Genomic DNA, 24597 nt, shown 5'->3' on the forward strand with positions numbered 1-24597 from the left:
TTATTTCTTCCGCTCCGCGAGGAGCGGTTAAAGATATTGTTTTACATTTGAGCATCAAACTGTCATAGCTAGAATCCAATATTCTCTCTATTTTTCTGTAGTACATATACAAGGACAGCCAGTAGAATGGGTGTCCAAGAGGAGAGCCATGCACTGTCCACAGGAGGAGGAAGAATGAGCAAAGGAGGCAACTGTCCACTGAAAATTTGGAAGAACTATTAACATCAGTTTAGCATTACTGATTCTCTGGTGCAAAATAATGGAACTACATTAGAATTTTGGGGGGGGGGAATAGCATAGTACTTGCCATCAACGTTCTGGCTACACTACACCCCAGCGTACCAGCTCCTAGAAGAAGACACTTTGCAGACACAACTTTCTCCAGGTCAAGTGTGGGCACTAGCCGCCAGCACATCAATTTAAGATTAAGATCCACTGATGATTCTGCTAACCTGCAGAATAAATAAGAAAGTATTTATTCCTTCACAGAAACAAATTGAGTACATAACAGATTCTAGTAATGACTGTTTTATTATTGTCTTCTCAGTTTTTACTATTTCTGCATGCTTGGCAAGCAAAAAGTCCCCAGTTCAATCCTTGGCCTCGCCAATTAAAAGGATCAGGTAGGAGATGATGTGGAAGATCTCAGCCTGAGACCCTGAAGAACTGCTGCCAGTCTGAACAGACAATATTTAATTGGATCAACGGTCTGATTCAGTATCAGTATCCCATGTTCTCTTTTATTAAAAAATAAAGCCTATATTCACTTTTAATTCTTGCATTCTTTTTTTGTTACCCGATATTTCAAATAATGAACAGGAAAACCAAGTTCCAAAGTACGAAATTCAGGTGCCACCCAAAGGACCAAGGGCAAAGAAATACCTCAGATTATGAGACCAAAAGATTGCATTATCATTGCCTTCTAAAAGATTTTACAGGCCAAAGTGAAAAAATCTAAATTCAGCAATGAATTAAAGATGCACGACTAGTATAAAATTAAATCAGAGTCCAGTAGCACCTTTAAGACCAACAAAGATTTATTCAAGGCATGAGCTTTTGAGTGCAAGCACTTGAATAAATCTTTGTTGGTCTTAAAGGTGCTACTGGACTCTGATTTTATTGTGCTACTTCAGACCAACACGGCTACCCATTTGAATCTTGCATAAAATTAAGCAGAAGTCCAGTAGTATAACAAGTTTGTGTAATTCATCAAGTATCTACTTATAATATAACAAAAATTATTCTGTCATGTGTTTCCATATGTCAGGGCTTAATTTTTCACATACCATGAAGACACAAGTGTGTTCCATATTTTCTTCTTTTAAAAACCTCCAAAAGAGAGAGGGGAAAACAGAGAGTCGGGGGCAGACAGAGGTTTGAACCCCATCATAAATCATTCAAGCAGGATTCTCTGGGTAAGAGACTAGAAGGGATTGTGCTCTTGCACGTTACTGGTGATGAGAGACTTCAGAGATTCCAGCCTCTTTCTCATGGGGCACCGGTAAACAAAAGTTTAATTCAGTAGGGTGAACAGCGACTGATCCAGCACAAAGTGTGATACATAAGAAAATGAATGGTGCCAGTAAAGAATTAGTATGATGCAACATCAGCAAATTCAAGCTGCTAAAAAAACAGGTTGACCTACTAGAAACTATAGCCAGGAAACTGAGGTCTGCTTAAGTCAGGTGACAGAAGATGTTTCTTGATGAGTTCTTGTTGTATATTTCATATGAAAACATGAGTTTTCATGTTGTATATTTCCTTAGTAGGTTTGTTTAGAATGACTACAACAGTATATCTGAGAAAACTGAAAAGTTGTCCAACTGATTTCTGAATCTTATGATTAAGAAATGCTACATCTGTGCTAATTTATTTACATAAGTATGGACTACCACGTTTATTCAAAGTAGTAGCAGTAGTCGTTTATTGCTAATGGCCGAACTTTGGATACATAAAATCCAAAGCTAGATAGAAATAAACAGAAGTTTGATAAAAAGAAAAATAGAGAAAGTCCCCTCCCCCCAAAGAAACCAGCACAAAAACACACTGATGGTAAAAGGGCAAGGTTGGGCTCATGACAGAAATATAAATTGGGCAGTGTTTAAGTAAAAGAGCACAAGATTGTGTATGTGGTGTTGTTTTGCTCTATAACAGTATATATCTGAGTGTATGTGGGGACAAAGTTGGCATTTAGATCTGCTGTAAGGTTTAGTTCCCAGCTCCTCCCTTTCTCCCCCTCTGCTTCTGTAATTTTCCTCATAAAAATGTGGAAAATTATTTCTTCTTTGCAATAACTGAAGAGGTGAACTCTGACTCACAAGAGCTGATGCTGAAATAAATGATGCTAGTCTTTAAGCCGCCACTGAAATTCTGCCTTATTTTGTTACGGCAGATTCAAAATGGCTGCCTTTCTGAAATGGTTTAAGTTAAACCATCTCTTTAAATGTTTCTGCTTACAGGACAATAGCTGAGACAGTACAGTATCAGGTTATTTTCAGCTTCCTTATCTCAAAAGATTATAGTCCTCTTGTGACACTATCTAATAGCTGAATGAAAGAAATTACTAAATATCTTGAGATCTACAAATGCTTATTTTAAACATTGGTTAAAAAAAAAAAACAACTAGCCAGGTAGTCAGTGTTTTATATCTGGGAACAAAACATATGGTACCACATATCAGCAACTTCCTTACATACTAAGATGCCATATTTCGATTTCAAGTATCTACTTAGAGACGGAATTGAGTTTCATTTTAAGTTTGGTCTCAAAACTCCGGCAAATGTTATGGAAAAAGTGGAGGGAAAACTAGTTTGGTTGCCTAGCTTCCACCTTCTCAAACACTAATTCTCATCTGACATGGACATTACTACATTTAAGCCTCCCCTGAAATGTGACACTAATGACCCAGAGGGAAACAGAAACAGACCATTTCACATGGTTAGTTCAGAGCAGGGATGGGCACCATGCAGTTCCTCCATTACCATCCTGATCTGCAAAGACACATAATGTGTCTGAAAAACGAACTGCCTACTACAATGGAAAGAAGTCTGCTGTCTCCACTAATTCTGCTGAGAAGACTGCAAAAGGAGTTGGTGGAGAAGATCCTGCAGCTGCCTTCCTTCAGAAGCCTGCTGTTTGTTCCAAAATCCTTTGTGGGTTAGGAAAACCTTTGAACAAAATACTCCACAAAGTGAGGGGCTGCAGCAAGGACAGGAGAATGGGTGAAACTGCATCCTTCCCCTCTTGGTGGTTTGCACTGGCTGAAGGGGTTGGGGGAGCAGGCAATCCCCCCCCTTATTTCTCAAATAAATATGTGCAATATTTGCTTGAGGAAACAAGGTTCAATAGGAACATACTTCTAGCATCCACTTCTAGCATGACCTAATGATCATGAAGACTTCTAACACTGCATACCTTTTGGGATCCATACACTCACTTAGATTAACCATTCTTGGGCCCATACTTCCTTTTTGATTTTTCTCCCATCCAACAGCTTTCGGACAATCTGCATTACCAAACAATAGAAAAAACAAAACATTGTATTAAAGAATATGAATTTACGAACAATCTGGGGGATTTAAAGTTGTTATCAGAAACACCACAGAATTATGGCAATTATCCACATTTACCATAGAATTTTCAAAGTTCTTCTATGTTAGAATATCTTGAATAAGCCAGTCAATAACAGCTTAGCCCACAACTCAAAGCATTCTACAAAGAGGATAAAGCACAGCATTTCAAGGTGGTGCCAGGATTTCTGCCCACAGATAGCAACTTTCACAGTAACCCAGAATGCTCCCTGAAATATTTCTCATTGAAGAAAAAAGACTCCCAGGACCAGGATTTGGGGAGGGGGGCATTTGGGCTGTTGCTGGAGCAGGGAACCATGAAGCTGTGCTCTGTCGGAATGAAGTCCATGCGCTCAAGGAAACACTATGCTGGATACAACCCATTCACTAAGATTCACCACAGCCGAAAGACAGAAAAGGTAGAGGAGAAAGAGAGGTCTTTCCTGTACAATATTGTGATTTTATTATAATTATATTTAATCTATCTAATTTCTAGAATGTTCTAGGAAACACTAGTTATACTCTGCTAAATATATTTTATTATGTAACAACGATTATTATTGCATGTAACACAGGAACTTTAAGCACTGCATTACCTTAATTTCTCAGTCTGCTAATGTTGCCCATGTGGTACGAGTTAAGGTATGCATTATATTTGAATCTGTGCTCTGTCACTAAACTCCTTGAGCAAGCCAAAACAATTCTATCTTTAGGGAATGAAATAGAGATAAGGCACTACATACATTAAAAATGATTAATAATGATTCATTCATGTGTCAGAAGCCAGCAATAGTAAAGGCCCCAGAGTATCACTGATGGCTTCAAGAGGTTGTGGCCTATTGGGAAATTACTGTTTCGAGAATTCAGCCTAACAAGGGGCCAGGTCAAATATTCAGGCCTACAATTAATTAAAAACTCTAGTGGCTGCTCTCTGCCAATATTATCTGGCAATAAATTCTACTGAAACTAGGCTACCTCATCTTTCATTACTGAGGGAGCTCTTGAGAAAAGCAGCATTAGCCCTAGACAAAACAATGAGTGAAATTACAGAAGATAATCTCTTTTGTGCTTGCAATCAGTCTATCAAAATGCATAGACATTTTGATAAGGCTGTTTGGCTGAATAATCCTTAACAGTTGAACAGCTCTAAACATACACAGAGAACAGGACTAAACATCTTTCACAGGTTTTATGGAAACGTAACACCTCCCCTCCCAATGCAATAGCGATATTAACTTCAATAGTCGAAACATTGAGTCACAAATTTCAAAATATGGATTACTTAAACTCAGCGTCACTTGTGGAAGCTCTATTTCAAAAATTGTGCTGTGTGAAATGTCTCTGGCTCCTTGCATGGTCCTGTCCCTGAAGCAGATCACTTCAACTGTATGGAGATGGACCCCCCTGTCAGTAACAAAACATCTGAGTTAGCAAAAGCAGAGCAAAAAGAGGAATGGTGGTTAGCTAGGAGCTTCAGTCTAACAGATAAGTCTTTGAAAAAGATGGAAGCCTAATATTGGAAGCTCCCGGCCTGTTATCCTGTGGAGGCTAAGAATAAAACATACAGTAAAATCATAGAAAAATACAATCTATAACCCCCCAGAGTTCTAAACCCCATCCCTCCCCAGTCTGCCTGATCCACCAAGTCAATCCCAAGTCCCCTCAGGGGTGATGTTGCTAACGTGAATCTCAGAGGAGGGGCAAGATCTTCTGTCAATCTGACCTCAACCAAAGGCCTGGTGAAATAATTCCATTTGAGGAACTGAATTAGCTCCAGCAAGGCCCTCAACTCTTCCAGGAGCTCATTCCACCAAGCAGGGCCCTGACTCTGGTCGAGGACAGGTGAACTTCTCACGTACCAGGGATCATCAATCCATTTGTACCCTCAGAACAAAGAGCACTGCTGGGGGCACAGGAAAACAGAGGGTCTCTCAAGTACGTGGTGTCCAGACTGTATATAGCCTTAAAGCAGCGGTTCTAAACTTGTGGGTTACGACCCCTTTGGAAGTCGAGCGACCTATTCACAGGGGTCACCAAAGACCATCGGAAAACACATATTTCCAATGCTTCTCTATCCATCTCCTTCACCAGGTGCAGTTCCACATCTTTCTTGGGCGGCTGCTGCTCGGCACCATCCTGAGCTGGCTGGACCGTCAGAACCGCCTCTGCTTGGGTGCGGGCTGAGTTCATCCTGATCTGGAGAGCGGGGGAGGAAACCATAACAAGAGGCGAGGAGGGCAAGCCTGGCACAGCATGGCTCAGGAGCGCTGAGCAGGTGATGCACGAGTGGGAGGTGAGGCGGCTGGGGAGGAGGAGGGGGAGGGGGAGGGGGAGGGGGGAGAAGGGGAGCCAGCTGCAGTGACAACAACCCCCTCGGCTCCCCACGAGCGCAAGAGTTGCTGGCAGAGCCGCCTGGCTGGCAGTGCCCAAGAGCGAAGCGCAAAGACACACCAGGGGAGTGCCGGCACCCCAAAAGTGGGGCATGGCTAGCACCAGCACCGAGATCCTGCCACCTCACTGGCCCCGTTCTCAAACAGAGCCCCTCACCGCCGTGCCCCCTCCTCTCCCTTACATGCGCGCTCACTGACTCTCAACGCTGCCCTATTCGACAATCCTGTTCTTTTTGTGCGCACGGATTGACTGGCAGACAGCTGACATGCCAGAAAGGTATGAAAGTAATCTGCTGCCCCCTGACAACGCAGGCATCTCCTCTCTAGAAAAGATTTTCAGGGGTGGGGGCTTCCTAAGACCAACCCTTCCCAAGCTAGCCAATCAATCTGGCTCCCTCAGTGACCAGAGGACCCTGGCATTTTTTAACCGAGTGGCACAGGGTACAGAACATCTTTTTAAAAATACAAAAGAACTCTTCCTTCCTACGTACCTGGCCTCCCACAACTCAGAATATCAGAAGAGGTAGGTTAAATTAATGAGGTATATTAATGATGGCGACTTTAAATATGAGTTTCTTTTTTGCAAACCTCTTGAAACAATAACTACTGCACATGATGTATTAATGGTAGGGGGTCACCACAACATGAGGAACTGTATTTAAGGGTTGTGGCATTAGGAAGGTAGAAAACCACTGCTTTATAAGGTTAATACCAGCATCTTGGACTTGATCTGGTGCTTAACTGGCAATCAATGCAACTGCCTCAGTACTGGCTGGATGTGAACCCTCTAAGGCAGGGGTAATCAACCTGTGGTCCTCCAGATGTCTGTGGACTATTTATTTTATTTATTTATTTATCATACTTATATACCGCCCTCCCCGGAGGCTCAGTTTACTGGCAGGGGCTCATGGGAATTGTAGTCCATGAACATCTGGAGGATCACAGGTTGACTACCCCTGCTCTAAGGTGTTCTCATGAGGACCCTAGCTGCTGCAGTTGGTACCAGCTGAAACGTCCAGGTCAAAACCAAGGGAAGACCCGTGTAGAGTGAATTACAGAAATCCAGTCTGGAGATTATTATTGTGTGGATCACTGTGGCCAGGTGTTTCAGGGACAGATAGGGGGCTAGGAGCCTCGCTTAGCATAGATGGAAAAATGCCACCTGGCTACTCTGGTGACCTGAGCTTCGATTGTAAGGGAAGCATCAAGGATTACACCCATATTCCTAGCTGAGTGCAACGTCTTCAATTGCTCTAAATCCAGGATGGCAGACAGAGCAGCTTTCTCTGCATTGCAAACACCAAGTTTCAACAATGGTAGGAAGAGACAATTCTATGTATGCAGAGGTATTTTCATAATTCAAAAGTTTGTAAGTAAAACCATGCCACTGAGATGCAACCCATTCATGAATTTTCATGCCATGGAGCTTTCAAGGCAAGAGATGAGCAGAGAAGGCTTGCCACTGTCTTCCTCTGCACAGCAGCCCCAGGCTTCCTTGGTGGTCTCCTATCCAAAAACCAGCCCTGCCTAACCTCTAGGCTCTAATAGGATTGGCTATCCAAGTTATTATTGCTACTATATAATTAAGTGCTGTCAAATTGTAACCACCACATGGCCACCCCTTCAAGGCAACAGATGAGCAGAGGTGGTTTGCCACTGCCTTCCTCTGCATAGTAACCCAAGTCTTCCTTAAGGGTTTCCCATGCAAGTAAAAAGGTAAAGGTAAAGGTATCTCCTGTGTAAGCACCGAGTCATGTCTGACCCTTGGGGTGACGCCCTCTAGAGTTTTCATGGCAGACTTAATACGGGGTGGTTTGCCAGTACCTTCCCCAGTCATTACCGTTTACCCCCCCCCCCCCCGCAAGCTGGGTACTCATTTTACCGACCTTGGAAGGATGGCAGGCTGAGTCAACCTTGAGCCGGCTGCTGGGATCGAACTCCCAGCCTCATGGGCAGAGCTTTCAGACTGCATGTCTGCTGCCTTAACACTCTGCGCCAAAGAGGCTCTTACTAACCATGAAAGGACCCTACCTACCTTACAAGCTCCAAAAGAGCTCAGTCTGCTCTGGGATATTCAGACTATTAAAGAGGCTAGAATTACATATTAATAGTTGCATCTTATATTGCTGTATCTTAGTGTTTGGGGGAATGGTACACAGGGCATGCAATAGACAAGTGGCTCTTTTGGTTTTTTCCAATTGTGAATGTAGCTCTCCATGAGGTACAGAGTACTATACTGATCTAACCTCTTTTAAAAATCCAACCAGAGGCCATAAATACAAGCTATGTATTGAAAATAATACAAGATCCAAAGTGCAATGGTAGGTAGCCAATTTTGAAAAATCTTTACAACCTTGATGTATTTTGCCTTTGGAAGTTCAAAGGCAGATTTCCCTGTAGGAGGTGCTGCTCTTTGAAATTAATCTCTACGTTTCTTTGGCTTGTGGCCCTACATGTGTGATTTTTGGAGAATTCTAGACAATGCACATAAGGATTTGAACCAGGTCTCCCTATGCCCAATCATTCTAAACACAATGCCATACTGGCTTTAAAGTATTAACAGCAGCTAGCTATGCAGGTCAAGAAAAAAGTTCCATCTTATATGAAGACAAATAAAGACTTACATCCCAATTCTACACATTTACTCAGAAGCAAGTTTCACCAAGTTTAATAAATTTTACTTCCTAATAAATAAAGCTACAGGTGGGACATTTAAGGAAATCTCAGTGACGTCAGCATTTAAAAATAAGTACCATTGCTGTGTTGCCAAGACCAGTAAATTTCTCAGTGGCCATCCTGGATACTGGGCAAAGTTACAAGGGTCATAAACAGCCAGTATCACCTGAAAAGAAATCGCTCACATTAATACAATATAAGAGATGAGAAATTTAGCATTTACTGAGTACTATTTATATTTACTGTAAATTTATTCCACACTAATATATTCTATACTGCCTAAACAAGCTGGAGAGACATACTTAAAAGTATACAGTTTCTATGTCATGGCAGCAAATAGTGCTCTATGGAACTTACAGGTTAATGTATTTACTAATTTGCAAAATTCTAAAGAACTGTACAACTAGTTCTACAAACCCATCCTTGGACTGAAGGATCACTTTCTAGGAAAGGGCTACAGTCTATTGTGTGATGCAGCAAGATAGAGACCTTTTCCAAGAAAGGTATAAGAACGATTAATCTAGATAAATTCATAAAGTTTTAACTTAACTCATTCGTTGATTAAAGCTGTTAACTTCTGAACCAGGAAATACAGATAATATCAATCTCAAATACATTTTGATCTTTTTGAAAGGTTGCTTTTCAGATAGTCAACTAGCCCAATAGTTTTTGCTCAGCCTGAATTCTGTAATTTATTTTCCAAGAACATCAAATAACAAGTCAGCACGAATGAATAGAATCAAATGTATGAATGATTAGTCAAACAAAATTCAGCCATAGAATCTTACATTAGTACCTCTACTTACTTTTTCCTTTGGATCAGGGAAGAAATCATCCCAGTTTTTAAGCAAAGACACAAGAACTGAATCATCATAGTACTTGACTAAAAAATAAGACAAAGCTGTATGACCTTCTTTCTGGCAAAGTTCATCATAAGCACTTTGAAGTGATTTAACCTGGAAGAAAAACAGATCAACTCAAAGTACTCTTAGAACTGAAATTCTTACTTAGTAGAGTAATAAGAAATTAGTACACAAATAAGAAATAATAAATCTTTTCATTTTTTAAACTAATGATGATGATGACAATGATAAGCACGCACAAGATTTTACCATAGTATTTGTTTACGTACCTGAATTGGAGAGAACCTTGCCGCAAGACACACAGGCTGCTGAACCAAAGGGATGCCTTCAGGGAGACAAAGTGCAGGGTAACAAAACCAGTAATAGAAACGATATCTCTTTAAATCCTAGGGAAGGAAATTGTGTATATATGTGTTAGAAAAATGGTTTTACAATGCAAGAAAAGAATATGTGCAAAATATAACTACTAGCTGCACCATGACATTGCCACAACTGGACTCTGCCACACAAATCCTACTATCCATATTTACATCTAGGAATCAAGATGGGATGTAAAGTGCAGTGACTGAGAAGTACACTGAAAGAGAAGTAAGAGGAACCAACCTTAAAAATACTTTGAAAAATAAACAAAATGAATGTATTTATTAAGAAGTGCATTAAAATTCTACTTTTAAAACGTTGACACAATCTGCCCTTGAAATGCCGAATATCTGAAGTAAGAAGTCCTGAACCTACAGTTATTTAATTTTGACATTTTAGCCCAAGTTACAAGTAAAAAAAATATACAATTCTCTTTTTAAAATTACATATAAAATCTTATAAAATAGACACACAAAATCACAACCTATAAAGAAGAATTTGTGTACATCAGAATTTTTTTGAAAGCACTACCCCGGGAGGGGAGAATACTGCACACATACACTAGCTTGGTTTTCTGTATTTAATGATTCTGTGCAAAATTCCAAAGCTGATTTTAGAATTTGAGTTTTAAGCATCAGTTTGTGATACTTTTCTAGGCTCAATCCAAAGAAAAATCAGAGTACAAGTAAACCTCACAGAAGTGCAGTCCCTAATTTTATCCAAATAACCTTCCACTTGTTATTAGTTTTGGTCCTCTAAACCAGTGGTCCCCAACCTTTTTATCATCGGGGACCACTCAACGCTGGGGACCACTAACCAGGGACCACTCAACACCTTTTACTGAGGCCCGGTGGGGGGGGTAGTTTACTCCTCTACTCTCAACCACTGCCCTAGCGCTCTCTGATCGCTATGGTAATGTTTAAACATCCCTTCAAAATAAGATACAGACACGCCACAACAATGAAGTGTGTTGTAAAGGGCTGGGGGAGATGAACTAAAGGGCCGGGGGGGGGGGAGAGAAGGCGTCCTTCGGGGCCCACCTCCAATTAGTCGAAGGACCACATGTGGTCCGCAGCCCACAGGTTGGGGATCGCTGCTCTATAGCTTTCAATGTTACAGCTGATATAAACTGTTTGAAAACTCTTTTAGTATGCAAAAATGGTGTTAAAACTAATCTGCAAACAGTCATTTATAGGATAATGTTGACGGAAGTAACTTGCTAGGCAATACAGAAGATTCCAGAGCCTACATGAGTGTTGAGCCTAATCCTGTAAGATTCATGATCTATTAGCTGACTATCAAGATTAAGAAGACTATCACAATAAATTTTACATACAAATATGAAACATTTACTCACTGCAAATGTCAGTAGCAGAAATCTGTTTAGCAAGACAGGATTTTCAACGGCTTCACCTGATTTTATTGAATCCCATATCTAACCGTGAGAAACAGAAATCAATATCAGATACTATCAATTTACCTGTAGGATTCCAAAACTAAAACAAATACATTAGGAAGATTCTTGTATCTTTCGGTACCTACCTGTATCATTCATGTCCTAGAATGACTTCTATAAACATGAGTGGTTGTAATAAGGAAACTCCCATAACCAAGCAGAACATGACAATTTACATTTGTGTTAGATCCCTGTAGTCTTACATAAGTACAGGGTATTGTTTTATACTAACTCTAACCACTGGTCAGTCAAGGTTAATATATTCAAGCTTGATTGGCAGCAGTTCTAGAAGAAGAAGAAGAAGAGTTGGTTCTTATATGCCGCTTTTCCCTACCCGAAGGAGGCTCAAAGTGGCTTACAGTCGCCTTCCCATTCCTCTCTATGGAGTCTCCTGTGAGGGTCTTTTACATCACCCACTATTATCTTATCCTTTCAAAAAATAGAGATATTGGGGATTTAACTGAAGATCTTTTTGCATGCAAAACAGATGTTCTACCATCCTTATCCATGGTTCCTCTCAGCTGTCCCCATCCCCGGTCCGTGGATCAGTCAGTACTGGGCCGCGGCTCCTCCTCGTCCTCCTTCCCAGCTGCTGTCTCGGGGCCTGCCCTGCCACTCTGCTGCCGGCTCACCTTTGGTACTCTCCAGAGGCCACCATGGCTGGGGCTCTACCTCAACGTGGCACTGCGCAGCTGCTGCTGGCAGCGCCCCCAGTGGGTGGCGGGAAGTCAGGGGCGCCGGTGGAAAAGCAAGCGGATCAGGGGCTCAGGTGGCGGCGGTGACGTCCCTCGGCAAAAGACTACTGCACATGGAAGCAGTTTTGAAAAGCTTGTCTTCAGGTGAAATGCAATAGTTCTGTTTGGTGCTTTGTGGATGTACTTTGAAGGACCTTTGGGTTTGCTGATGTTGTTTATCTCCCTGTGCTCCCGTGGCACAGTCTGATTAGTTAGATCATGTTTTTCTGCAAAACCATAGTTTGCAGTTACATCAGACTCCTCTAACTGTAGCTTGGACTTGCATTGCAAATCAGAATTGCACATGGAAACAAATGGTGGTTTGCAGTCTGATTTGTAAAGAGCAAACAGACTGTAGTTTGCCTTATCCATGGTTCCTCTATATATTTGTGAAACAGCCTGGGGGGTGGAACGTGTCTGGCTGTCCAAGTTGGAATACGGCGATCAGGATGCAGCCAGCAACGCTGGCTGCACCCCTGACTGGCTCTGCCCCTAAAGCTCCCACCCTCCCTGGATGCTAGCCATGTTCCTCTCAGTCACGCCAGAGACAGAGAGAGACAGAGCCCTGCCAGACCGAATACAAGCCCTCATTCCCTCCTATCACTCCGGCTGCAAGGGAGGCAGAGAGAGACACAGAAAGAACTGCCCCAAGCTGCTGACAGAGACACAGAGAGAGATGCTCCTGCTGTGATGGAGGGAGAGAGAGACAGACAGAGCTGCCCCAAACTGCACACCAGCCCTCCTTCCCTCCTACAAACCAGCCCTAATTACCTGCTATGCCTTCTGCTGCGAGGCACACAGAGACACGCAGGGAGAGGGGGGGAGAGAGAGATAGATAGATATCTGCACCTCCCAGTGTCCCCTGGGTCCTAGCGCGCATTGCATTTCTGCTTGCAATGGGCTTTCTTGCTAGTTAATTAATAATTTCATTTATATTCTGCCATTCCCAGTTTCATAAAACCATAGGGTTTCCTGACTGCCCTGGAAGGGTTTCCCAAGTGGGTGGGAGTTAATTCATCTCATTTTTTTTAACTTGTTAAACATTTATCAGGTGATATGACCATAGATGACCATGTCGAACTCCCCCACCCAATGGCCAATGATGGTCCTGGAGGGGGTGGGAAGAGGAACAGCCCTGAGCAAATATATATACAGCTATTCTTCCCAAATATTCTGCACAATTGCTAATTATGGGGTTTCTCAAAACCTGAAGAATGTTTCAAAAGTTGAGAAAGGCTGCACTAAGCCACTGCTCATCCAGTGTACCTAATTAAAAGATCTAAAAAAGTTTAACAGACCTTTCCTACCTTTGTAAAGCTCCTGCCACTTAAAGTAGACAGTAGATGGACCTATGGCCTAACTTTAAATAAGGCGATTATCCTTCTAAGCCAACTGACCGCAGACTAGGGATGGGAATGAACTGGCTCTCACAAACTAAAATGTGTGATGAATTTTGGTAGTTTTGTGGTTGGTGAAGTGAAGTTTATAGCAGGTCAAGAGGCATGAACTTCCCATGAACTTTCAAGCTTTTTGTAGAGGTTTGGGTTGATTGGTGAATAGACACATTTCCAGACAGGTTGTCTCAGCTCAATGTAAATCTTTACAAAACTTCAAAGCAACGAGGGGCAGACCTTGGAGAACATGTAGAGGAGCATCCAGGGCAGGTCCCCTGTGACTCTGATGTCCCTAGTTTGCACAGGATCTGTTCTGTACTGAATCTCCTGAACCTGCACCTGTCAAAATTACAGGCTGTCATTTTGACAGGTGCAGGTTCAGGAAGTTCAGGAGTCTACAGAACAAATCATGTGCAAGCTACAGACAGCAAATTTGCAAGTGCCCCCCAGGGAAGTGCTTCCTGAGGAAATGACAGATAGTGTGGCATTGTTAGCTCACCTCATTTGCCGCTTGATCAAGAAGAAACTTTTTATCGCAGGATCTGAATGCCTCCAATGTGTTGGTATTATACAGTGTTCCAATTGCAGGGCAGCAATGTGCTGGTATTGGGGCATTCCTAAGAAAAAGAAAGTACTTTTGGAACTACAGGGCAATATTGGTCACCATGTTAACAATAAACTGGTGATTTTGGTACTCTAGGCACATACACACAAAATACAATGCTGAAAATAAGTTATAAAATATTAGAATTTGGCTCAGTTCCGAAAACTACACAGTTACTTTGTATAACATTTTTAAAAGAAGCTTGGTTTCCATCCATCTGGAATTTCACAAACCTGAGTTGCAGATGGCAAAGAGCTGGCTGTAGAAATATGGCTGGTGGGAAAGATACAGGAAAGAGAATAAGGACACATCCTAAGCAGAAGCAGCGCCAATTTAGCACTATCTATTTTTCTTTGACTTGTCAAAAGATGGTACCCACACTTCCCTTTTCAACCCCAGCCATGTGTATCAATCATAAAAACGTCAAGAAAACAAACAATAATCTACTAGGAATGAGAAAATCCAAGATCTGTAATATTACCATCTTTAATCCGCTCCTGCGGAGCGGATTAAATAAAGCAGTAAGAGCTGTTGGGGAGGAGTTAGGGTGGGCTCTGTCTAGGATAAAAACTCAGAGGAGCAAATCAGGAGCCACGAAGCAGCTCCTGATTTGCTCCTCCAAGTGGCACTCCAGGGCTAAGTGTCTAATTGGGAGGAGCGCTTTGGCCCGTGTCCCGAATGCCGTGCCACAGACTCCAGTCCTCCCGAGCCGCCATCCTGCCCGGATGGCCGACAGGGAGGAGGCTGGGCTCCGGGAAAACGACTTTCCCGCCACCCAGCGACTGCCCTCCAACGCCGACGGGACTCGCCGCTACCCCACACCCCCTCCCCGCACACCGCTGCCCACCTGCCTCGAGCAACGAACCAAAACCTCCATCCCCGCCTGCCCCGGCGCACGCCCTTCCCACACCCACCACGAGCATCGGTCCGCAGCCAACTCCGCCCGCCCCCTTTCCACCCCCACCCCACCACTTAACCGAGCTCCGCTTCCCCAATCCCTGCCTGTCCCCGGCCTTCGCGCCCACTGCCGCGCCCAGGCCCCGACCAATGCCTGCCTGCCGCCGTTGGCCCGAAAACACCCCCGCCGAGGCGCTCCGCCGCCGCCCGCGTCGCCGCTGGAATGCCGCCATCCGTGCCGCCGCTGGAATGCCACCGCCAGCGCTGCAGCTGGGCCACCACCCCAGCAGCACACCACGTGGCTGCCCACCTCAGGGCTGCCCGTGAAACAGCGCCCCTGCAGCTCCCAGCCGCAGAGGAGCCACCAGCGCTGAAGAAAGGTAGGCCGCTTCCCCGAAATCCAGGCCCGGCCCCCCTGAAGCCTTCCGCAGTCCCGAGGGGGGAGGAGGAGAAAGGCTTCTGTGGCCCCACAGATGCCGCGGCCAGCCTTGCTGCCCCGCACCACATCATCCATGGGTACGCAAAAGCCTTTGGGAGTCGGGGGGGGGGGTCCCAGGCCATCTAGCACCCATTTTATTTAAAATTAAAATGGGCTTTAGATCTAGTATCATAATAATTTAGTGAAAATAGAGTTATCACTTACTGCCTCCCTAAATTCTTTTCCTGGTGGTTTCCCTTTCTTATTACTTTTCCTCAACTCTTAACAGTCCTGCACCACATCTTCCAAGATGCTGGATGATAATGTACAGTTACACACACTCCACCTAACCAACCTCACAGAGTTGTGGAAAGGATACAAAGAGAGAGATGAGAACTATGTCAGCCACGTCAGGTCCCCATTGGTGAGTAAAAGAAGGTATAAATTAAATTAAATAAATTCTAATAAAGCTCTCTGACCTAAGCATCCCTCTGGATATTCTTCCTACTTAAGCTTTACAGACCTAGACCTCTCTTTTTAGCTCTTCTCTTAACCTCTCTTGTAAGGGTTTCACTAGACAAAGTGATTTTTAAACTCTCTTACAAGAACTTGTAAACTTTACTTTCTGAACAATGAGGCAAGACACTAAGAGTAAATGGTGTAGAACTTTTTAATTTTTGAAATTCAAGAATCGTTACAAATGTGTACTTTTTTAAAATGAAATGCTATATAAAGGCTTTCATTATGACCCTTATACACTTTGAATTTTTTTTATAAGATACGTAAAATACACTTTGGCCTGGTCCTAGACTTGCAGAATTAGGTGGCTGAATTCAGACATGATAGTGCACACCAAAGTGCAGAAGGTGCGGAATTCCTACTTTCTCATTTTCTCCTGCACAGAAAAGAGAGCCCTACCCTTTAGGTGGAAAATTAGTGTGTTGGATTACAACTTCTTTCCATAGGTGGGTAGCCATGTTGATACAAAGCAGGAGAACAATGCTTGAGTCCAGTGGCACCTTTACGACCAAAAAAGTTCTATTCAAGGTATAAGTTTTTGTGTGCAAGCACACTTCTTCAGATACACTGAAACAGACTTAAAGGTGCTACTGGACTCAAACTTTGTTCATCTTCTTTAAGACCAACAAAGATTTATTCAAGAAGTGAGCTTTTGAGTGCAAGCACTCTTCCTCAGACTATGAACTACCATTATGACAGTGGGAATATAAAACAAAAGTTAATTCTGTTAAATTAGTAAAATGTGTCACAACATCCAAATACAGCCATATGATAATTCTTTGTCAGAACAGCCAATCAGTCCCCTCAAATTCAGTTGTAGTTCACAAAAACATAGGAGAAATAAAACTATCTATTTTATTTTTATTTTATTATTATATTTATATACCGCCCTCCCCGAGGGCTCAGGGCGGGTTACAGTAAACAGGAAAGGATACAATTAACATATGGTAACATAACAATAACAGATACAATAACAGTAACAAGATTATAAAATAGAATTTGTGAGAGTCTCAGCTCAATTCTTACTGGACCCAGTGGGTAACCGATTAGTGTTGGTTGTAGGGTGGGGGAGCTTGGGAGCCAACTGGAAACGGTAGTTTGGTCGACCTCAACCAAATGCCTGGTGGAGGAGCTCCCTTTTACAGGCCCTGAGGAACTGTCTAGGTTCTGTCAGGGCCCTGATCTCCTCTGGGAGCTCATTCCACCAGGTGGGGGCCAGAATGGAGAAAGCTCTGGCCCTGGTTGAGGTCAAGCGGGCTTCCTTGGGGCCAGGGACCACCAGGAGGTTGGATGTAGTAGAGCGCAAGGCTCTTTGAGGAGTGTAGGTGGAGAGGTGGCCCCTCAGGTATACTGGGCCCAGACCGCGTATGGCCTTAAAGGTGATAACCAACATCTTAAGCCTGATCCGGATTTCAACCGGGAGCCAGCGCAGCTGCTGGAGGATGGGCCGGATGTGGGACCTCCGAGGTGTTGCTGTGAGGACCCTGGCAGCCGCGTTCTGGACCAGTTGCAGTTTCCGGATCAAGGATAAGGGTAGGCCAGCGTAGAGCAAGTTACAAAAGTCCAGCCTAGAGGTGACCGTCGCCTGGATCACTGTGGCCAGGTGTTCTGGGGCCAAGTAGGGCGCTAGTAGCTTGGCTTGGTGAAGGTGGTAAAATGCCAGCCGAGCTACCGTTGTGATCTGAGCCTCCATTGAGAGGGAGCCATTGTATCACTCCCAGGTTCCTGGCGGAGTGGGCCACTTTTAGCTGCACTCCATCCAGATTGGGTAGGCGCGCTTCCTCACTTGGACCTTTCCTACCCAGCCACAGAACCTCAGTCTTTGAAGGGTTGAGCTTCAGACGACTCTGCTTGAGCCACCCCGTCACCGCTTCTAGGCAGCTGGCTAATGTTTCTGGGGGAGAGTCAGAGCGGCCATCCATCAGGAGGAAGAGCTGGGTCTCATCAACATATTGGTGACAACCTATGTCAGTGATCAACAACTCCCACCCTATCATTTACTGCTGGCCCCATCTGTCTCCATCCAAGTGTGAAACATTCCTGCAAGTGAATTGCTGCGCTGGCAACTATCTCATCCTGAGACCAGAGAGTTAAACTCAAAATTCCATTACATATTACTACCATCACATTACAGTCACATTGTCCCAAATAAAATAAATTGAGGGAATGTGGATACACAAGTTAAATAAGTTTACCATGCATAGTGAGATAAAAAACCTATGTCTTTGTTGAGTCCAGGGTACGTCATAGTTTTGAGTGTTGTAATATATTGCATTTCTGCAATCTCCCTTTCTAGCCTGTTCTTGAAATTCCTTTACAATAAAATAGCTACATTCAGGTCCCTTATTGAATGTCCTGGAAGGCTGAAGTGTTCCCCTACAGGTTTTTCAGTTCTGTGGTTTTTGATGTCAGACCTCTGTCCTTTAATCCTTTGGTGGAGGGTTTGACCTGTTTGTCCTATGTAGAGAACAGGTCTGACATCAAAAGCAAAAAACACAACTCTCCATAACAGACAGATCCATATAATCACTGAAATGTTCTTTGAAACAGAACAGCCTGGCATCCCTAAATATGCATACAGGGTTGGCTGGACATCCTCAGACAGGTGACTCCACTAAGTGGGGGAGATAGCTGAAAGGGCTCTCGCCTGGATCCAATACTTCTAAGGGGATGGAACAGCAAGAAGAGCTGATGGGAGTACAGCTGGCACATTGGCTCAGAGATATAGTTCTTCAGACACAGCACTTGGGACCCTTGTAAGGCTTTAAACGTGAGAACTACCAACACCTCAAACTGAGCCTGGAAACAGAAAATCAATGAAGTTGATTTAAAGAAGATGTCATATGGTGGTACTGCTGTACTACATTATGCCAGAGTTTCATATTTGATCAGTTTCTTCACTGAAATATATCAGAGTCACCCAATGTCATGTAGTGGTTAGAACGACAGACAAGGATCTAGGAGCTGCAAGCTCAAATCCTTGTTCTGCCATGTAAGCTTGCTGTGTAACTTTGGAACAGTCAAGCCCTCATATCTGAGCCTACATCACTGGGTTGTTGTAAAGATAAGACGGACAGAAGGAAAATGATATAAGCTGCTTTGGGTCCCCAATTGTGGTGTGTTGTTAGGTGCGAAGTCATGTCCAACCCATCGTGACCCTATGGACAATGATCCTCCAGGCCTTCCTTTCCTCTACCTTTCCCCGGAGTCCATTTAAGTTTGCACCGACTGCTTCAGTGACTACATCCAGCCACCTCATTCTGTCGTCCCCTTCTTCTTTTGCCCTTAATCGCTCCCAGAATTAGGCTCTTCTCCAGGGAGTCCTTCCTTCTCATGAGGTGGCCAAAGTATTTGAGTTTTATCTTCAGGATCCGGCCTTCTAAAGAGCAGTCAGGGCTGATCTCCTCCTGGGTGTAAACTGCACGGAGCTTTTATTTCAACCCCAGGTCGATTCAGTCCCTGCCCTCTACACAGAATGCGATTTCCGTTTGGATTTGGGGCGATTTAAATTTTCCTTCTGCAGCAAGAAGGATTGATCCAGAGTGACCCTACCTTTATTGTGCGATATCTTAGAGTGCTTTTAATCCTCAATATATTTAAAAATCACATTGTTTTGAATCTGGGCTCTCCTCCGTAGTAGAGAACCCATGATTGGCCACATGTGGTCATGTGATAAGCCTGCCTTAAAGGAGAAGCCCCTAATTTCTCTCAACTTCTGTTGGTCTTGGATTTTTTTTCTGCCTTCTTCGATCCTCTTACCCCCCCCCCTTCAAGAAAAGAAAGGATTTTTTCCTCCCTCCTCTGACTCTCCCCCCTTCAAGAAAACAGAGAAAGAGTCACCATTTGCCTCCCCCTCTTCTGAGGTTCCCTAACCACGTGCAGAACACTTTCCTGTTTCAATTGGGGGGGGGAGGAGAGGAAGCCTCGAGTTCAAAGCCATCTGAATTCAACAGGATCGACAATGGAATAAACAAAGTAAGTGCAGACTCTGCCTAGGACTGACCGATTTGTTCGCCTTGCAGTCCAAGGGACTTGCAAGTGCCTTCTCCAAAAGCCTGAATTCTTTGAACAAGGAGATTTGAACACACTCAACATCTGCATAAGTTGTAGTGATGTATAAATACAAATAAGCAAAATTTAAAAATAATGCTTGTGTTATGTTGACACAGACTGGTACATGAATGTTTTCCACCCAGAGTTAAACTGTTAGTAGCCTCTCAGTGCTACAAAGAACTCTACATATCATTTTATATCACAGCATCAAGACATAGTGGATACACACACAAGGAAGGTCTAATTCTTTCATAAGTTTGGCAAGAACGGAAAAGTTACTTACACATCAAAAGCACTAAATTCCAGTGTTAAACGAGCTGGCATACCAGCAGGGTCTCCTAAAAATAAAATAAAAGGATCTTTAGAACAGTGGCAGCTATTAGCATTTAGAAACGTCACTGTCCCTGCTAAACGCCCCACTAGCAGCCCTCCATATTTCTTTTAATATCTACATAACTGCCTAAAAGTGATTATAGAATGAAACACATGACTCTGCTAAGTGCCAAAGTTTCTTCTTTGAATTAATGACCTCCCAAATGTACTATCTGTAACATCTTTCTCAGGGTTTCCAAACTGAGGGCTTCCTTTATTGTAAGGTTAAGCAATTTCAGAGTTTACCAGATTGACACATACTGTGTTTTCCCTTTTCTTTCACTGCAACAGCAGCCTGCAGCTGATAGACTTTCAAAATCATATTGCGATAGTTGCACACCTGTGTATGATTACCCACTGAACTCAGTGCGATTTACTATCAATTGAGGAGACACTCAAGATTCAGAAGCAAGTACACACTGCGATCAGTCTCAATCTATATATGAAATTACTTTCAGAATTATATAAACCGGCCATTTCTCCACAGCGATTTACATCTCCCCTCTCTGCACGCACAGACTAGAATTCAACAATAAAATCCTGGAAAGCAACAAGTTAACTCTATACTTACCATTGTAATAATACCCCTTGATCGTTTTCGGAGTCTCATCCAACTTGTACTCATTGAGTTTCTTCTGAGTCAGCTCGTGCCAAAAGCCTGCATCTAAGGCACTACTGAAAGGGACAAACTGCAGCTTGGGATGCTCAGCCGCCGGCGGGCTCTGTCTGCCTGCAGCTTGAGCCATGATTTACAGGACCGCTAGGAAGGAGCGTGCAACGCTGTCAGCCGCTGAAAAATACGCCGTCAGTTCCAAGCGTTCATGAAAAGTGTACCGTGAATTAGCGGCCACCCTGGATACGCTGAGGGCAACTTCCCTCTCGGCTTCATTTCCCGACTTGTAATACCGGAAGCGGCCTCAGAGAGCCGCCATGTTTGCCGTGCCTTCTGCGCATAATCTGACATGCGCACACGTCTGCAAAGCTTGGTAAACAACACAGAGGGAGGCAAATTGGCTCTGGGCCGTCACTTGCGGCTTCCGTTTGAACGTCGCTCTGTGAAGGAAAGAGTGGCCGCTGTAGAATGGGGGAATCTCTGCAGTGTTCTCCCGCTTTTGGACCTCCACTGCTTTGCATGGATTCCTCGGTCGAAAGTCTTGCGCCGAATTATGCCGGGATAAATATGCCGGCCTCTAAAGGGCTCCTGGGCTTTTCTTTTGTAGGGGGCTAACGGGGCTCCCCGTCTGATTAGGGCGTTGGGTTTGTGACTCCACCTAAGCCAGTGCAGGGGAAAGGCTTGTGTGTCTTTCTCCCCAGGTCCAGAGACGGCATCTGCCCAGAGACCACTACGAAGGGGTCGAACGGGTTGCGTGGCTCGAGCCTACGTTCAAAACTCTTTATCTTAGGAGACAGCTAGTACCACACGGGCCTCTCACACCCTGAGAGGCTAGCTTTCTCCTTCCACGGAGGTCGCCGAGAGCAGCACTCAGGCAGAGCATCGGCCACGTGCTGTCCGAGGTCGCGCGATCCGTTTCGGCGGGCCTTTCCAGCGGCGGAGGTGGCGGCATTTTTGTTCTTGCTGCTCTGGGCTCGCCTTCTGGGCCGGCCCTGGCCAAGGCGCCCTTCTCCTCCCGAAGCTGGACTGCTCGGGAGTTGCCCGGCCAACCAGTCCCCCTGCCCTCATCGTTGCCTCCTCTACGTGCACGAGCGGAGGGTGGTGTGGTGCTTTAACGAACTAACGTTTAGATGCCTGTAAATTAGGGTTGCCAGCTATGGGGTGGGAAATACCTGGAGACTTTAGGGGTGGGGCCGAGAGTGCACGGGGTTTGGAGCGGGACCTCAACGGAGTATAATGGTAGGGAGTTCCAAGGCAGGCATCTTCTCCAGGGGAACTGTTCTCGCTCACCTGGGGATGAGCTGTAATTCCAAGGGGTCCCCAGGTCTCACCTGAAGACTGGAATCCCTAAAGGACTGCTACTTAGGTGTGATACTTACTTCTCCGCTATTCTAGAGCGGGAATGGGCAAAACCTGCTTTTTCTCATGATGTTTTCTAGAGCACATCCTACCTCATAAAAATTCACAGCTCACTCTTCTTAAATTTTGTAACAGTCACTGGATGAAGAGTTCTGATGAGTTTGCAAGTTTGCAGAATACTTTGGGCCTTTCCGCACACCATAAATTCCGTGTGATATTACTCCTCAAAGACACAATATTCCGAGCACTCTGCATGACGTTGCCAATTGCCTGCATCCAGCCAGCAAACTTAGTGCTAAATCCACCATTTTAAAATGCAAGTTGGTGAATCCCCAAAAGTGGATTCACCAACCTAAAAAACGCTTTCCCCCAGTGGACAACCAGCACACTACACACCAAAGGAATGTATCTCCGCCTCCAATGTCTCGTCCTCACAGCCACCTTCCTCTCTCTTCTCCCAGGAATGGGATTTTTTTTTTTAAGTGAACTGCCTGGAGCAACAAATAGGCATACAAGTGGGCAGGCAATGCCAACATTTCCCCCCAAAAAAGTTAAAACACAAAGCATTCATCTCTAAAGTCCCCCCCCCCAAAAAATCAGGAACAAGATTAATTTGTTAAAGATTCAAGACTTGTGATTCCATAAGGGGTGGCGTTATAAAAAGGACAATGCATCTATGATTAGATGCATAGGTGTTTAAATGGAGAACTATTAATTTTTAAAAAATTGGCGGGCATTGCAGGATCTTTAAAAAAGGAGAAAGGGGATTGGCTGGCTGGCTTGATTGACAGGCAGAAGAGAGTCGTGTGTAAACCGCGTTGCTGTCTTTCGCCATTTCCAGCAGTGCTTGTGGAGGGTAAGAAGTGCGGAAAGGCAGCAGACTACAGCGAGGCAGCAAGAAGATGAGGAATGGCCAGAGGCACGATATCTAGCACTACACCATTCAGCTGGCGTAACGCTATTTTTTGAGATGTGCGGAAATGCCCTTTGTGTTGATTTGGTTGGCCCTAATTGAAGGTATTATAGGGATTTTGTTTTACTCTGAGAACCATGGTTGCCTTGTTCAGAACACAAGAGGGCACTATTCCACCATTATGAGTGTGAAGAAATCATTACGGTTTTTTTTACTCATTATTTTTCAATTTGCCATTTTTTGCTGTACTCCTCTGGCACCTGTGTATTTATTTCATTTCTAGACTGTCTTTGTTGTTGAGACTTGAGTCCCCCTCTAAGCATTACTGCTGGTATCTCTGAACCATGTCCTGTCAGCTGCAGCCTCTCTTTCCCATGTACCCTTTTCATACTGCATCTGTTATACTCTTCAAGTTTTCTACATATGTGAAGAAGCAGTGACTCACAAAAGCTCACGCACCGCCACAAATGTTGTTAGTCTTTAAGGTGCTACTGGGACTCAAATGAGGTTATCAAGAAGATACATATAGTAGTGCAGATGATGGTAAGAGGCTGTTTGGAAGCTGTAAAGGCCAAAATAATGGTGTGTTGAAACATCTGGTAACCAGTCAAGATTTGCATACACTGAGGACATGTGCTCCCTCATGCCCTCTCTAAACAATAAATTGCCTTCCACTCAATGGTTTGATTTGAACTAACTGAAGTTTTTGAGGAGCCCCCACATAGAGCACATTACTAGAGCAGAGAATTTGATGCTGTTAACCTACTAGTTAAGAGTGCTGTAATGGGCTAACCACTCAACACAACTTCCCAGCAGCATCAATTCAATGGACTAATTACCAGTCTTGACCAAAGAGGGGCTATGTACCTCCTCAACAGATTTTACTGAAATCCTGTCTTCTTTCAAAACAAGTAAGTGGCAGGTCAAACTCAACAAAGTTTGAAGGTTTTTTTCCAGCTTACCCTTCTTCCAACTCAAGTGGTTATATTAGATGGAAGATCCTTGATGGTTTTAATCTATTTGTTAAAGTGATATATTCCTTTTATATGGCAAGGATATCTCAGTAAATTTCCAGTGAAGGATTCTTGAATGATTTCTTTATATAGTTTATACAGAGTTCCATCTTTAGAGTGCCTCCTTAACTAATACGTTTATTAATTTTCACTTATATTTTCTTATATAACCGCCCTCTCCTTCTCCCTCCCCCCGAAGACCACGATTTTGTAACCTAGTATTTTCTTGTATATCTGGGACATCTCTGAATTTTAAAATCCACTTTCTTATTTAATTTATTTCTTTAGAGCTCTGTTGCATAAGATTTAATTAATTTTCAAGGCTCCCCTTTTGTATTTCTTTGCATCTGAGTACATCTGTATCACTGAGATTCTTTTTGTTCCAGACTCTAAA

The 24597-nt window shown here is 43.8% G+C and overlaps 1 protein-coding gene across 1 annotated transcript in view; it reads right to left on the reverse strand.

The window, feature by feature from the left end:
• ATG7 (autophagy related 7) overlaps positions 1-21267 on the reverse strand; it is a 114265-nt gene extending 92998 nt beyond the window's left edge. The window contains exons 1-10 of the mRNA XM_077325688.1: positions 20877-21267; positions 20217-20271; positions 13942-14059; positions 11216-11293; positions 9768-9884; positions 9442-9591; positions 8713-8801; positions 4852-4973; positions 3415-3505; positions 308-452 (exon numbers count right to left, since the gene is read on the reverse strand). Of these exons, the coding sequence (XP_077181803.1) occupies positions 308-452; positions 3415-3505; positions 4852-4973; positions 8713-8801; positions 9442-9591; positions 9768-9884; positions 11216-11293; positions 13942-14059; positions 20217-20271; positions 20877-21051 (1140 nt within the window). The 5' untranslated portion in view covers positions 21052-21267. The remainder of the gene's footprint in view (positions 1-307; positions 453-3414; positions 3506-4851; positions 4974-8712; positions 8802-9441; positions 9592-9767; positions 9885-11215; positions 11294-13941; positions 14060-20216; positions 20272-20876) is intronic.
• Between the last annotated feature and the right edge of the window lie 3330 nt (positions 21268-24597).

Source organism: Paroedura picta, chromosome 3 (assembly GCF_049243985.1).
Source record: "Paroedura picta isolate Pp20150507F chromosome 3, Ppicta_v3.0, whole genome shotgun sequence".
Lineage (NCBI taxonomy): Eukaryota > Metazoa > Chordata > Lepidosauria > Squamata > Gekkonidae > Paroedura > Paroedura picta.